This window comes from Micropterus salmoides, unplaced genomic scaffold (assembly GCF_014851395.1).
Source record: "Micropterus salmoides isolate LMB-PRFRI ecotype aquatic unplaced genomic scaffold, ASM1485139v1 Ms_hic_scaffold_23, whole genome shotgun sequence".
Taxonomy (NCBI): domain Eukaryota; kingdom Metazoa; phylum Chordata; class Actinopteri; order Centrarchiformes; family Centrarchidae; genus Micropterus; species Micropterus salmoides.
In genome coordinates this window covers 421,580-436,749 of record NW_024041484.1, presented here as the reverse complement: position 1 = coordinate 436,749, position 15,170 = coordinate 421,580, and the positions used below count along the sequence as shown (strand labels likewise).

The window sequence follows — 15,170 nt, the reverse complement described above, 5'->3', positions numbered from 1 at the left end:
CACATGTACATGCTGACATTCACCCACAGTCATAGCGCCACCTGCTGGCAACAGGAAGTGACTTTTAACGAAGCAGCCCCCGCCGCACGTTTCACCTACGTGCACGAATTTTCTGTGGTACGTGTATCTTGTCCAGACGCACAAAAAAGTCTCTTGGAGCCATAGCCTAAACCCAACAGGAAGTCGGCCATTTTGAATTTTACGTCAAATTTTGGATGATTTACACACTTCGTACTTTAACGAACTCCTCCTAGGGATTTAGTCCGACCGACTTCAAATTTGTGCTGTGCCTTCTAAAGGCATTGAAGATGAAAAGTTGTGCTATTTGCGAGTTTTCGTCGATGGGTGTGTCCGTGGCGTGGCGTCAAAGATCAAGTCTTCGCCATGACACAGGAAGTTGTTGTAACTTCAGTGTACATGCTAACATCTGAACCAAACTTTACGTGCTTGATAACTCTCCCACCCCGCTATGGAGGACCGATCCTGACACAGTCAGAAATAAATACAGAAATAAATAAATGCTCAATAAATAAATAAGCTTCCAATTAAATACACAAAAAAATAAAGTAAATAAATAAATGTTGGTATTAATTAAATTATACAAGGAGACATAAATGTATATATTTTAATTAGTGCCTTTACTTATTCACCTTTGTTATAATTACCTTATTATTTATTCTCTTATAATCTTCAACTTTATTTATTACTAATTTTTTTAATATATTTATTTATGTGTGTGTTTTAATATTTTTGTCTGTTTTATTCTTCCTTTGTATTTTTCTACCTTATTTATTTTCACCCATGGTATTTATTTCTGCCTGTCCTTTTTAAATTTCTGTATGCATTTCTGACTCATTATGCAAATGAGGAGGGGCTGTGTCTCAAGGGGTCATCTTCTCTGCTATTGGTGGACCAGTCAGACAGGAGAGCTCTAGGCCTACTCTGCCTGCAGACATCAACGATCTTGCCCCTCACACAGTCAGATGGCTTCCTTCAGTGCGCTGAGGTGTTTAACAACTCTGAAGTCACTACCAGCCATGTCTTCCTTCTCTTTTCACGTAGACGCTCCGACAGACAGTGCTTTCAGTTTGCTGCATGCATGGACACAGAACTGCGGTACAGCACACAGTAACGATGAAATGTGTGCTGTTATCACATTCTTCCTCTGTATGTACACATAAACAACAAGGCAGGGAAATATAAAAGGAATTTATTTTATTGTTTGGGTACATTATTGTTCAGTGTACATGCTCACATCTGAACCAAACTTTGCGTGCTTGATAACTCTCTGACCCCCAGACATCTACACGTCAATACCGATTTATATTCATAGCGGCAAGTGCTATGTAGCTCCACATAGGGGACACAGGAAGTGACATATAGCACCTTCATGCGGCGACATAACCGCGTAGGAAATTCACAGCCGCACCGGCAGAGCTCCAGAATATGCAACTCGGCCGGCTCACACGCGGACGCGCTTACAAGTGCGAGGGCCCGCCCAACGCTGCTTGCAGCTTTAATTTTTTTGTGTATTTAATTGGATGCTTATTTATTTATTGAACATTTATTTATTTCTGTATTTATTTCTGACTGTGTCAGGATCGGTCCTCCACGTACCACAGAAAATTTGTGCACGTAGGTGAAACGTGCGGCGGGGGCTGCTTCGTTAAAGGTCACTTCCTGTTGCCAGCAGGTGGCGCTATGACTGTGGGTGAATGTCGGCATGTACATGTGTTCAGGGCTTGACTCTCATCCTACATGTACAGTTTGGTCCAGATGTGAGCATGTACACTGAAGTTACAACAACTTCCTGTTTCATGGCGAATCATCGACGCCACAGACACGCCCATTGACGAAAACTCGCAAATAGCACAACTTTTCATCGTCAATGCCTTTAGAAGGCACAGCAGAAATTTGACGTTGATCCGACTAAATCCCTAGGAGGAGTTCGTTAAAGTACGGAGTGTGTAAATCATCCAAAAATGGCCGTAAAATTCAAAATGGCCGACTTCCTGTTGACTTTAGTCTATGGGTTCTTGAGGCTTTTTTGTGCGTCATGATATGATACATGTCCCCAGAAAATTTCGTACATGTAGGTTGAACGTGAACGAGGGGATAATCTTTTCCAATTTTCAAGGTGGCGCTAGCAAGTCATTTTGTCACACCCATGTGCGAAACCCATAAAATATGAAATTTTTCACCAGTTCTGACATGTTTGCAAATTTTGGTGAGTTTTCGAGTATGTTTAGGCCATGTCAGTTGAGCCTACTTTGCAGAAAAAAATAATAATCTTAGCAAATTCAATAAGGACCTCACACGGTCGTGCTCGGGCCCTAAATATAATCTTAGCAAATTCAATAGGGACCTCACACGGTCGTGCTTGGAACCTAATTAGGGCTGGGCACGTTAACGCGTTATTATCGACTGCAGCGTGTGGGAGAAGTAAGACAGCACTCCACGAGTAAACGGCAGGCACTCTATTGAGGGTAACCATGGCAATGGCTTCTATGCGCTGTACAGCTGTAGCCAATTTAACTCAAATTAAATTTATAGGCTCCATAACTTTACCTGATAGGCCTTCATCTAGTTTTGTGGGGATTCTCTGCCATATGAATTCCCTCCTGTTGATGTCCTATTTAGTAAACAGTAATAGGTTCTGGAAACTCACAAACAGTGAGGATCAGTGTCTCTTCCAATGATTTGTGCTGCGCGTTGTGTACAAAAAGTTGAAGACAATTCAGTTTCGGCAGCGAGCAGGCGAGTATCAAATACTTGTTCTCCCCACTGTGTGTGTGTGTGTATATATATATATATATATAAATAATATATAAATATGATGGGCTCGTTGTTTATAAACTTTATTAACTTTCCACTATGTATTTCACAAACTAGTTAACTTAACGTGAAGACACCACTTGACTCCGTCCGCACCAACGTCTGCTCAGCTGTGACACACTCTGCTATGCTAACATGCTGTGCTTGTTTAAAACACAGCACATATATATATAGACTTTTTACTCCATTGTATTTATCAATTCACAGCAATAGTTGCTAGTTACTTATCAGTCTAGATATTTTTAATGTGAAATATATGATGATTACATATCTGTAATCTCTATAGGTCTCAAAAGTCCACCATTGGTCAGGCCTATAACAAAGTAAAAAAGAAAATTTAAATTAAAAAAGGTTGGGGTGAAAATAAACAAAGAGAATGACAGCAAAGTTCAGTTTGAATGCCTTACAGGAAGAAGATGGTCAGTATAATGTGGGGAGGAGTGGAAGGAGGAACAGAAGTGTAGCTAGGGGTAAAGCATTGTTTCTGTGACACTGCGTGTCCACCTATCTGTGTGTACCAAGTCTCCTGCGATGTTAGCAGTTCTGCTAACATCAGCATGCTAACATTCTCAAAGACACATACTGTACATAAAAACATGAAAGCTCCCCAAAAGTGAAACCACAGCATCTCAATGACCCCCATGTGACTGGTCATAAATCCCACACCCTCCACAATAGCAGATTGGACATGGGTCAAACTAAAAATCAGAATCAGAATCATAAATAATCAATCAAAAATATCAAAGTTCATGTGAATTTTTTCCCCCACAGACTTTCTGTTTGACAGGTTTCTGTCATTTTAGGTAGCTATTATCATGCTGATGTATGTTCTTTTTCTTATGCATTTGGTTTTAATTAGTTACTTGATGCTATAAAAAGGCCAGCTGAGCCCTGCCCTGAGTCGGCTGGGAGTATGGGCGGGGCGTTGATACCAGGGAGCCAATCCTGATCACTACTGCACAAACTCAGGCTCCAAGTAACGTCACGAGTACAAGATGGCAGCGCCCGTATGCGGGATGTTTTGGCTAATCTGTTGTTCTCACTCAGTGATGCAGCAGACGCACAAAGAAGGAACTGAACAATGTTAATTATCCAATTTAGTTATAGTTTGTAAATACATGTGGGTTGCAGTCATATTGATTCAAAACAATATATGTGTTGATTCTCATTCATCAACTGGACCTCTTTTTAAAGAGGCAGTTACATAGGGCTGATATCTCCAGAACGTGTGTGTCCATGTTTATTATCAGAGGTGGCCTGAGAGGAAGACATTGTGTTGTTGACAAGGGGAAAAATTATGAACAGAGGCCTTGGACTGATCTGCTGTTGAGTCACATGGGGCCAGAGACAAGACAGGGAGTGATCACCATGTACATACGAATACAGAGAGAAAATCTGAGCGCAGCAAGGCCATTAGCCCAGGAGAGAGCCCTCAGAATCTCACTGACCTTTTTACAGCAGCTGTTTCATCAATATTTAATCAGGATTTCCCTCAGCTGCACAAACAGGAGAACTGCAGCCCAGTGTTCTCACATGTGCTTGCTTGCTTGCTTGTGGATACACAGAAGCTTGGAGCTCTGCAGACAACAAATGCCTTGCCTACATATAGGCAAATGCTGAACCTCTCTCCTACACTTTCTCTGTGGGTTTTGGAAAGCTTCCAATCTAAAGTAAAACAATGTTCTTTGGTAAAACAGCCACACAAATAACTGTCTATGCATTTATTCTGCCATCTGAAAAGAGAAACTGATTGACACACAGCAACAGAACAGTAAATGTGTGGTGAAGAGTTACCTGCAGTCTGGCAAGCTGGGTGATCCTGGTCACAATCTTGTTATACGGGTCAACAATCTTCGTCCTTATCCTGAAAAAATATGCATAGTTTCATTAAGAACCAGGGAGGCGCATAAAGGCATCATACAGAGCGTTTACGCTGCAGAAACTTACCGACCTTCCACCTTATAACCTGAACATTTAAGAACTTTGAATCTCTGGTTTTTGGCACTTGTGTTTCCCTATTTTACAAATCAGGATGTTGTTTTAGATATAATCCATTAAAAAGCCAGGAAGTGGGGCCAACCATGCCATTTTTGGCTGTTTTTTGAGGGAAGTGAGGTAACAATAAAAAAACATTTTATTTATATAGCATATAGACAATCGGCATTTCGATCATTTGTATAGCCTACTCGGTAAGTGGATGAAAGACAATAAAACTTGAACACATCATTAATCAATGTCAGACGTTTGGTTTCTATTTTGTATTAGTCCAGAGTTGTAATCTTGAAAGAGAGACTAAATTATCGCTTTCTTGTTTTAAAATGATTTTGAAAATGTGTATGGTCTGGTTCCCACACTTGGTACATGTGCATATGAACACATGTTTATAAACACAACAACTAGATTTCACTCTCACAGCACTGGAAGTGGCTGGCAAGCAGGACAGACAGAGGAAGAGATCCACAGCGCAGCTAGGTCACCAAGACAGATTGAGGTGGGTCTCGTGAGAAGTCCCAGCTGTGCGAAAGAAAAATGTACGGTACATTAAAGAGTGTAGGCCTAAGTACCTTTCAGACGTTTAAAAAAGCCTCCGGGAGTGATGCCCATAACCCAACAAGAAGTCAGCCATTTGGTTTTAACGGCCATTTTTGACGATTCACAGATTACATACTTTAACAAACTCATAGGGGGAAAAAATCTGATCAACTTCAAATTTTGGCTGTGCCATGCAGAGGCATTGATGATGAAAAGTTTTGCTATCTGTGAGTTTTCATGGGTGGGCGTGCCCGTGGCGTGGTGTCAAAAATGGATACTTTGCCATAAAACAGGAAGTTGTTGTAATTTCAGTGTACATGCTCACATCTGTAAAAAAAGTACATGTAGGATGAGAGTCCTGCCCTGAACACATCCATATGTTGCACATGTCAAAAACACAAGTCATAGCACCACCTGCTGGAAACAGGAAGTGTCATGTTTCATCCTGTTATGTACTACTCCTAACACATTGGCCACACCCACTTAAAAATAGTCTCAGAAGTGCCTTAAGACATTGATAATTGTATGTTTCTGATTGATTGTATGATTGATTGTTATGTATTGTATGAAGCTTGTACGTTTTCGGGTAACTGCGTCTCTGTGTCATCAAAGTTTGTTGCGTCGCCATGACAAAGGAAGTTGTTGTAACTTCACTGTACATGCTCATATCTGTGCCAAATTTCACATGTTTGATGAGGGTCACGCCCTGAACACATCTACAGGCAAATATCCACTCATACTCATAGCTCCACCTACTGGTAGCAGAATGTGACCCTTCAACGCTGCATCCCCTGTTTCACCTAGATGCATGTAACGTTTGGGCACATGTATCATGCCAAGACGCACAATAAAGCCTCTTGGGGCAATACCCAAAACCCAACAGGAAGTCTGCCATTTTGATTTGAATGTTCAATTTCAGCCCATTTATGGCCCTTTACCGTACTTTAATTCTGTAGGAGGAGTTCATTAATCGGATCAACTTAAAATTTTTGCTGTGCAATCTAGAGGTACTGACGATGAAAAGCTGTGTTGTGCTATCTGTGAGTTTTTGTTGATGGGCGTGTCTGTGGTGTGGTCTCGAATACTGATGATTCGGCATGAAACTCAAAGTTGTTATTCAGTGTACATGCTCAGATCTGTCCCAAACTTTAAATGGTTGATATGAGTCCCGCCCTGAACACATCTACATGCCAATATTCAATCATAGTCATACCACCCTCATCTGGCAACATGAAAGCCGTTTGTGGCACGTATTGGCACACAACATAAAATTAGCGGGTGTTCTCTAGCGCCACATAGGAGAAACGCAAAGTGACGTTTACCTGCTTTGTAATCGCTCCATTATATGCGATAATACAGAGGCGCGTCTCTTGACCTCCGGCTGCTGCACTGCGGCCGCGTCCCGGCGTGAGGGCCCGCCCTACGCTGCTTGCAGCTTTAATTTTATTAGTTTTATTTATTTAGGATATTTTTTAAAAAATTTACATTTTAATTCTAATGTCTGAATGTTCTTAAAAAATAGTTTACTTGCATTATTATACTATTATATTATCATTATATAAATGGCATAAAATGGTCTTAAAATGACACAAATATTGTTTTCGCAATTATTTCTGGGACAGTATTTGGTCCAACAAAAGTAATTATCATGACAGGCCTAGTGAGAACATTTTGAGATGTCCACTTATGGATGTCCTGAAGGTAGTTTGGAGGTATAGAGTTTTCTGAAAATGGTTTACAGGGTCACAGCTTAGATCTGTGTGTCATCTGCTAAACTGGAAACTGATGTTATGTCTACATGTCAGGAGACCTAAAGGAAGCATGTAAATAGAGAAAAGGAGTGGACCAAGCACAGAACCAGCATCGGCTGATAAAAATAAGTAATTCATGATGACCTTATGAAGGGCAGATTCTATACTAGGCTTTCTCCTAATAATAATAATTTTAATTTGTAATGCACTTTATATTTAAGCAAATCTCAAAGTGCTACATGATAAAATAGGTAAAACCAGATCTCAAATATTTTGTTTTTATTAATAAGTGCCAACAGTTGAACAGTCAATTTCTAATCTAAAACCTTAGCTAAAAGCAAATTATTAAAATGAGTGGAGTCAAGTATTGGCTTTCTTTTGAATAGTAGCAGAACAAGAGCTGTTTAGTAAAGTCTTAATCTCTTAATATATAATAATTAAGTTTTTGTGAAAACTTCAACTTTGATTGTTATGTAGCTGGAGTCAATCATATCTGTATATCTGTGTAAATGCTGACAATTAACCCATCTTTCATTTAATTTGGTTGTACAACCTTGTGATGGGATAAATGAATTACCTCGATCTAATCTGACTTAAGATAAAGGAAAACAGATTTACCTGTCAACAGCTGCCTGCAGAGCACTGATCCTTGTCTGCATCATCTGAAGGACCCCTGAAAACAACAACAATAAAAAATAGTTTTATTTCATTATATTTTGACACTGATTTTAAGAGGAAATTTTGTTCACACTTCATCTGAGGAATGCTGGCTCCCCCTTGTGGTAAAACCCTTAAACTGCAACAGATGAAGAGAAAGAATTTGAAAAACAGGTCACCATTCTTGAAATAATTGTGCAACATTATCCAGTAATCATTGCTTGAAAATACTGTTGAAAGATTAGGCTAAAGGTTGTGCCATGTGTGCAGGTGAAAAGGTCTCACATATGAGACTTAACAGCTGATTTCTGAAAAATATTACAATAATGACATGAATGTTATCATAAAATCAAACCTGGACGTTGGCAAAATAACAATGCAAGTGACTATGTGGTAGCAACTTCCATTAAACAGGGGTGTAACGTAAGATTCTGGCAGACTAGCTCAAATGAATCTGTGTTCCCAGTACCATTACTACACAAGTATAAATTTGACCAAAATAAAAAATAAAAAACTTAAATAAACTTGCTGATGAGTCTAATACTCCAATAGGTTTCTTTTTGGTGTATTAATATTAGCTGAGGCCATTGACACTCACACAGTGGTTTTCAACAGTCAAATCTCACATTTGGTTTTACTGCATCCGTAAATGCACCAATGAGGAGAATTTTCAAAATGCTCACTGCACAGTTGCATCATAATGCTAAAACTATATAACCTGAATAAATGTGACCAAATGTTGACTAAAATGGGTTACTTCTTTCAACCAAGTGTGTGCAACTAATTTGTGCAGTGTATTGAAATTAACTAAAACCAACGGCAGCCAGGAAGGGGGAAAACTTGTCCATGAAGCTGTTGTTCTTGAAATGATAAGGGTAACATATGTAAATGTGGCTCTTTACCTTCAAGAGACTCTATTCCAGTCGCCTGAGACAGTAAGTCTTCATGTCTGGCTACCACCTGCAAGGAAAAAGTAGAAATATATATGCATTGGGCACCTATTACAGTACGCAGTAAATGATTTGCATTTAATATGATAAAACAACCTAAAACTTAGTGGGCTAGTGCTAATCATGTGGCTTCCAGTTATGGATGCCCCGACCAATTTTTCTGTGACAATACTGATTGCCAACCCTCAATGAGCTGATCTGTTTTGATTAGTAAATATACAGCAATAAGATCTTTGTTTTTGTTTTGTTATAGCAGCTAGCTATGGTTTTACGGCTGTAGTGTGCTGGGATCTCCACCAGGTGGCATCTCCTGACCAGTGAACGAGCTGGGAGGTGGCACTACTCACACACAGGGTTAGCGTTCTCAGCTGCATGCACGAGAGTTTAACCACATGTGTGCAGTACCACTCTGCCTTCAGGATTTCTGCCAGAAATGATTTCATTAGCAAGTGTTTTTGGAAGTATTGAGCATACGACTATATAAATAAGAATTATGAGTTTTTTTATCCAGGTCCCTTACACTGCTCCCCATCAGTAAAGATGGTGGCAATTTGCCCTTATATTGTTGATTGTTGTTGTTGTGAAACATGAAAAAGCACATAATTGAATGACAACACATTTTATTACTTTCACAGGGAGCAATAAAGCCATGTCAATAGTAATTATATTTATTTAATAAGTGACTGTTCTTCTCAGAAACTCAGAGACTGTTTTCTTGAATGGAGCACTGTGGGGGGTCTGGGGGTCCTTGCCGTGAAGATTTTGAGCATTAAAGACTTAATTTCTGGTGAAAATTTCTGCTCCAATTTATGGTGGAAATATATAAAAGGTTTTTATTTATATGAAGGGAAACACACAATTCAGGTAGCAGGTGACAATAAAAAAAAAGAATATAATGTAGTAAGGCTGTCAGGTATTCTTTATTGCTTTATAATATGTTCCTCTTGTAGATCAATCAGTGTTTTCCCTATATGCGTTCAGGAGTGGCGGTGCACCGCTGCTCAGTTGTGACCGTCGCTACTAAAATTTCCCACAATCATTATTATATCAACGCGCTACTAATTTTCACTCACACACTGTGCAAGCACAGTAACACTCATCGCTTGGCTCACTTCCTCTCCTCATTCTTCACAGAACATCTACGTGACAGGTGCTGTTATAACAGGAGGGGGATTGTCCGAGGGGCAGAAAGTGACCGTGAACACAAGCGGAGGAAAATATTCTGGCAGTAAATGGACTGTCAGTTACAGCGTGTCAGCTTCTCAAGACCAAGAAAAGTCCGTCTGTTGTTTCCCCAACTGCTGGAAAAGTGAAGTTGGTTTGCACAAGCACACATCTCCCCTCCCATTCAGACTGCGCAGCTGAGCAGGAAAGCTAGCAGGCTACGTCTTTAGCTGCTATGTAACTTAACATTAGCTCAATTTAACTTAATTAAACGCCTGGTCTGGTTTTTATAGAACTTCTTTGGATGTATAAAACCTCTTAAACCTCGCGGGGTCTCCCACTTTAGCTGCTTCTAAGCTGCTTAGATCGTTAATACAAATATAAATGTTTAAACGTATGATCAATATGGGCATGCTGAAAAACTTTAGATCTTTAGATTCTCCACAATACCATTGTTAAGTTCATTTAACGGAAACAACAAGACCCAAAGTCTAATTCTTCTAGATTTACCGGTGTAACCTGCATGGCTACAAGAGAGGAAGAGGGGGAAAAAGTGCTGACTCCCGTTAACTTTGAAGCGCTCGTTAAGTCCACTCGTTAAGTCCTAATGTGTCCGTTCCTTGATTATTAGGGCCCGAGCACGACCGTGTGAGGTCCCTATTGAATTTGCTAAGATTATATTTTTAGGGCCCGAGCACGACCATGTGAGGTCCCTATTGAATTTGCTAAGATTATATTTTTAGGGCCCGAGCACGACCGTGTGAGGTCCCTATTGAATTTGCTAAGATTATATTTTTAGGGCCCGAGCACGACCATGTGAGGTCCCTATTGAATTTGCTAAGATTATATTTAGGGCCCGAGCACGACCGTGTGAGGTCCCTATTGAATTTGCTAAGATATATATATATATATATATATATATATATATATTTTTTTTTTTTTTTTCTGCAAAGTAGGCTCAAATGACATGGCCTAAACATACTCGAAAACTCACCAAAATTTGCAAACATGTCAGAACCGGTGAAAAATTAAATAAAACTACAAGTGCGAGGGCCCGCCCAACGCTGCTTGCAGCTTTAATTCTGTTTGAAATAAATAATCTGTTTCATAGTAGTTTCCGTTTTGTGCAAAAAGAAATAAAGGCCTGTCCCATAAGGACGCCTTTCCCAAATACAGGCAGGGTCAATTCAGTGATTTTAGCAAATAAAAGCCCAGGTTATTATTCAAAGTTTTACAGTATCTGCTCTAGCTTTTCCAACTATTTGTTCAGTGATATGGTGAAAACAAGGGCCCAAGATGATGTAAAATTACATATTTTTCATTGGAAAAAGTAAAATTGTCTTGGGACCCCCAACCTGCCCTGACCATGACTACCACGACCACCACCAAAACATTCATCTAAAGCTCACATAAAACTAAGGGAAAACACTGAAATTTTAAGCTATTCTAATGTGCATCACATGCTTATGGACACAAGCAATACTGCTGAGACTTGTTGTGTTGGGGTTTTATATTCATGCGCCACCTTTTCAGCTTAATAATAAATGAAATCATTTTAATTCAGTTAGTAACTCCTGGACTTTAATATGCTAGCTCCATTGTTTTAGCAGGTTTTCTGCTCATGTACTGTATTTAAATGGGATAACTGCAGGATAGAATGGTAAAATGCAGGAAAATCCCGGGAAAAACAGGAAGGTTGACAGGTATGCAACACCTGTGATCAGGCAGAAATCTCACCACAAATCCACACACGTTTACTTCAGCAGCTCAGATAAAGTGCAGAGAACAGTCTAGACAAATACAGCAAGATGGCTCCTCAGTTTTTAACGTTACATTTTTTTTAAATGAAACTTTACATGTCACGTTACCGCTTGGGCACAAACTCAATGTGATTCACAGCGAGAGGTGGGTCCACTTGATTAATCTCACAGCCCTATCTTCAGCTGCTGGATGCTAAGATGCTTTAAGGGGAAGTCTGACAGTGGAATATCCCTCTTGTAAATGCGTAAACACTGTGATAGAAAGGCATTCACGGTATATTCCTCAAATTAACACTTTTAAGAGAAATAAATTTTTCCACTGCAATATCAAGAAAGAGAGGGTCTATTTCCCAGAGCTTACACAGTATACGCCATGTGGGGGAAACTGTACAGACGATACTCTGACTTCGTGTTCCCCTGAAGGCAGCACGGAGCTGCGCCACAAGCAGCTGACAAGAAGAAGAGTTACGATACACACCGTCTTGTCCAGTCACAGTGCCCCGCAGGTTTTAATGTTGCAGACCACAGTTTTTTTGCAAGTAGTTGAAAGTTTAAACTCGTATTGTTGTGAATCTTGGAGCATCTCAGCACACCACTTTCTAAAATATTGCTTCCAGAGCCCCCTGTCATCCTCTGAACCCCCCACGTTGAGAAACACTGATGTAGAGGCACTGTGTGTGAGGGGTAAAAAAATCAGGAATTCTACACGGGTGAGTAACTGATGTACAAATCATTTCGGGGTGAAGTGCTCCTTTAGGTTTGATAACGTGCAATAACAACACAGACTCAGCTGAGAACTGGTTCATGTTTTTTGCATCATTGATTAGTTATTACGATCAGCTAATACATTAATCCCAATGGCATATATTTTTATTGAATATCGGCTATAACTATAAATTTTCTGTCGATCAACAAATTAAATAATCAACTAATTGTTGCAGCTCTAATTCCAACACACAACAATATATCAACAATATTTCCAAAGAAGATTTATTGTCACCAAATTTGAAACAATCAACAGGAAATGTAAGTCACTCACTCACCCAGGTCAAAGTATGGAACAGTGATCCTCTCGGTGGACAACAAAAGGTTTTCACCTGTCAGCTATTGGCACATACTATACCAAGTCTGGTCTGGTGTTAAATGCAGAATTTCCTAGATGTTGTTATTTGCAGCGCACAGATTTCCCGGTATAAACTCTAAGAGACAAAACTTCATTTGGCCAGGTCTACTAGAAGTTCATGAGTCAGTGTGGCTGTGTTGTGGTGTTGGGTTGGTACCTGGCTGTGCAGCTCCTTGTCCAGCTGACTGATGCCCTGTGCCAGCTTGGCAAGCTGCTCAGCAATGACAGCATGGTGAATAGCTTGAGCGGTGTAAGTCTTTACATCAAACTCCTCTGCCAGGAAATCAGCATAGCACTCTGCAGACACAGCAGCACACTCATAACAGTTCATACTATTCCTGAAAATCGCTTGTTGTGTTATTGTAACTGAAAAAATGTCATCTTCCAGCTCTTTGATGAAGCCTTGACTCAGTTTCTCTCTCAGCAGATGGATCAGAGCAGTGAACCTGCACACTGCCTGCTGTCTCTGTCTAACATCTCTGCTGAGCTCCACTAACGTTAGGTTTCTTACTCTCTGTCACCGGTGTGATTTACGGAATATAGAAATTATATCACCAATTGTACAAAATGTATTTCCACGGCCTAAAAGCGGTTTTCAGGAAAATGTCAAACGGGCAAACGCGTCATAATAGAAAAGAAATAACGTTAGCGTAAAATGGAACGTTATAAGCTGAGTAGTTCGGACAGTGCTTTTGCAGTAACGTTACAGTTAGCAGTTAGGGAATTTGACAAAGCTGTTGCTAATATGTTTTACAACTATCGACGAACACATTAAAATACGGTACAAATCTTTCGCTGCCGTTCATAAAGCTGTTCTTACCATCTTTCAGAAGTGAATTCGTGGAAGCCTCTCTCCCGTCCTCCATGTTGACACTTCCGCATATGACGTTAAAGGGCGAGAGGGAGTGTGAAGTTGCACAAATCTTAAAGGGCTACACCCCTTGCTACATACTGTCTATGGCTAGACATGGGCCGGTGGTGCCTTGACCTGCCTGTGGTGTACGCTGTCGTGGCGGTTTGGGGGGGGCAACAGGGGCCATTGCCCCTGTAACACAGACCTTGGACCCCGCTATGGCCCCCTCTGAACGAAAAGTATACAATAATCATAGTAATATATCTTCCTTGCGACGATATGGCGCTGATGCGAAAGGCGGAACAAATGTGTCTCAACTAGTCGGGTCCTTTAGGACGTTACAACGCCACTGTCCGATGTCGCGCCAAGCTGGGGCCACACCGACATGGACTGAAGTCTGGTCGGAGTCACCCTCACAGCCAAATCGAGCTCCCTAACCCTCGTAGGGTTTAAATACAGCAGACGACTTTCGGACGAACTACCCTTTAAGTTAAGGGGAAATTATGTGAAAGTTAACTTAAGTTGCTGAGCCACAGGTTCTCCGTTTTTTGCACCTCTTACTGTCGTAACGCTGTCTTTTAGATTTAAAAAAACTTTATTTTATTTGTGAAAATGACAAAAGGGTGGTTTCACATGTAGACACATTAGACCAGGGCCAGATCCAAAACCACTATACCCAGAGCTCTCAAATCTGGATGAGATTACTCCAAAGTTGCTAAAGTTTCAAACAAATATAGTTTCAGATTTGTGAAACCTTTATTCAATTTGTGAAAATGCTTTAAAGGTTGATTTCACTGCTGTTTTTGCATGTAGACCAGGGCCAGATCCAAAACCACTATACCTAGAGGTCTCAAATCTGGACAAGATTCCACTTGTCTATTTGGTTGTTCTAAAGCAACATGATGGCTAAAACATGTGTCCTGTTAAAGTATCTTTATATTTTCCATAGAGATAAATGGCTCAGTAATAAATAAGGGCTGTTAAATTAAAAAGAAAAAGACGTGTTTTTTTTTTTACCTTCATTAGAATGACAATTAGAAATATACTTCATGGTTTCATTTAAAATCATTTGTTGATATAGTAGTCATGTCTTATAGGAAAACAGTGTCAATTATAATGTTTACTATATTCATATTCTTACATATTCAACAGTTCCATTTACCCGAGAGACTGGCGCCAACCGAGAGAACCTTCTGTTGCTCTTGCTGCATCAAGTAGCAGCTTAGATGAAGATCTAGATTTGGATGGTAGCCAACCCATTTATTTTGTCATTATTTAAGTTTTTATTACCACATGTTGTTAAAATTGTTTATATATATATATATATATATATATATATATATATATATATATATAAACTGTTTTGTATTTATAACAATATTTTATCAACAGTTCCTTTATATTTTCATCATGTTGTATTATCTTAAGTTGTCTACGTTGTAATCCAATGTAGACAATATCTAATGTATTGTGCTATTACCTTTTTATATACAGTGTATGGCTATTACAGTGCAGGGTATAATTTTACACAAAATTGAATCATAC

General features: G+C 39.7%; 1 protein-coding gene across 1 annotated transcript in view; it reads right to left on the bottom strand.

The window, feature by feature from the left end:
- LOC119918330 (conserved oligomeric Golgi complex subunit 5-like) overlaps positions 1–13,732 on the bottom strand; it is an 84,266-nt gene extending 70,534 nt beyond the window's left edge. Inside the window, exons 1-5 of the mRNA XM_038739012.1 lie at positions 13,593–13,732; positions 12,930–13,069; positions 8,678–8,735; positions 7,737–7,791; positions 4,630–4,699 (exon numbers count right to left, since the gene is read on the bottom strand). Of these exons, the coding sequence (XP_038594940.1) occupies positions 4,630–4,699; positions 7,737–7,791; positions 8,678–8,735; positions 12,930–13,069; positions 13,593–13,638 (369 nt within the window). The 5' untranslated portion in view covers positions 13,639–13,732. The remainder of the gene's footprint in view (positions 1–4,629; positions 4,700–7,736; positions 7,792–8,677; positions 8,736–12,929; positions 13,070–13,592) is intronic.
- Between the last annotated feature and the right edge of the window lie 1,438 nt (positions 13,733–15,170).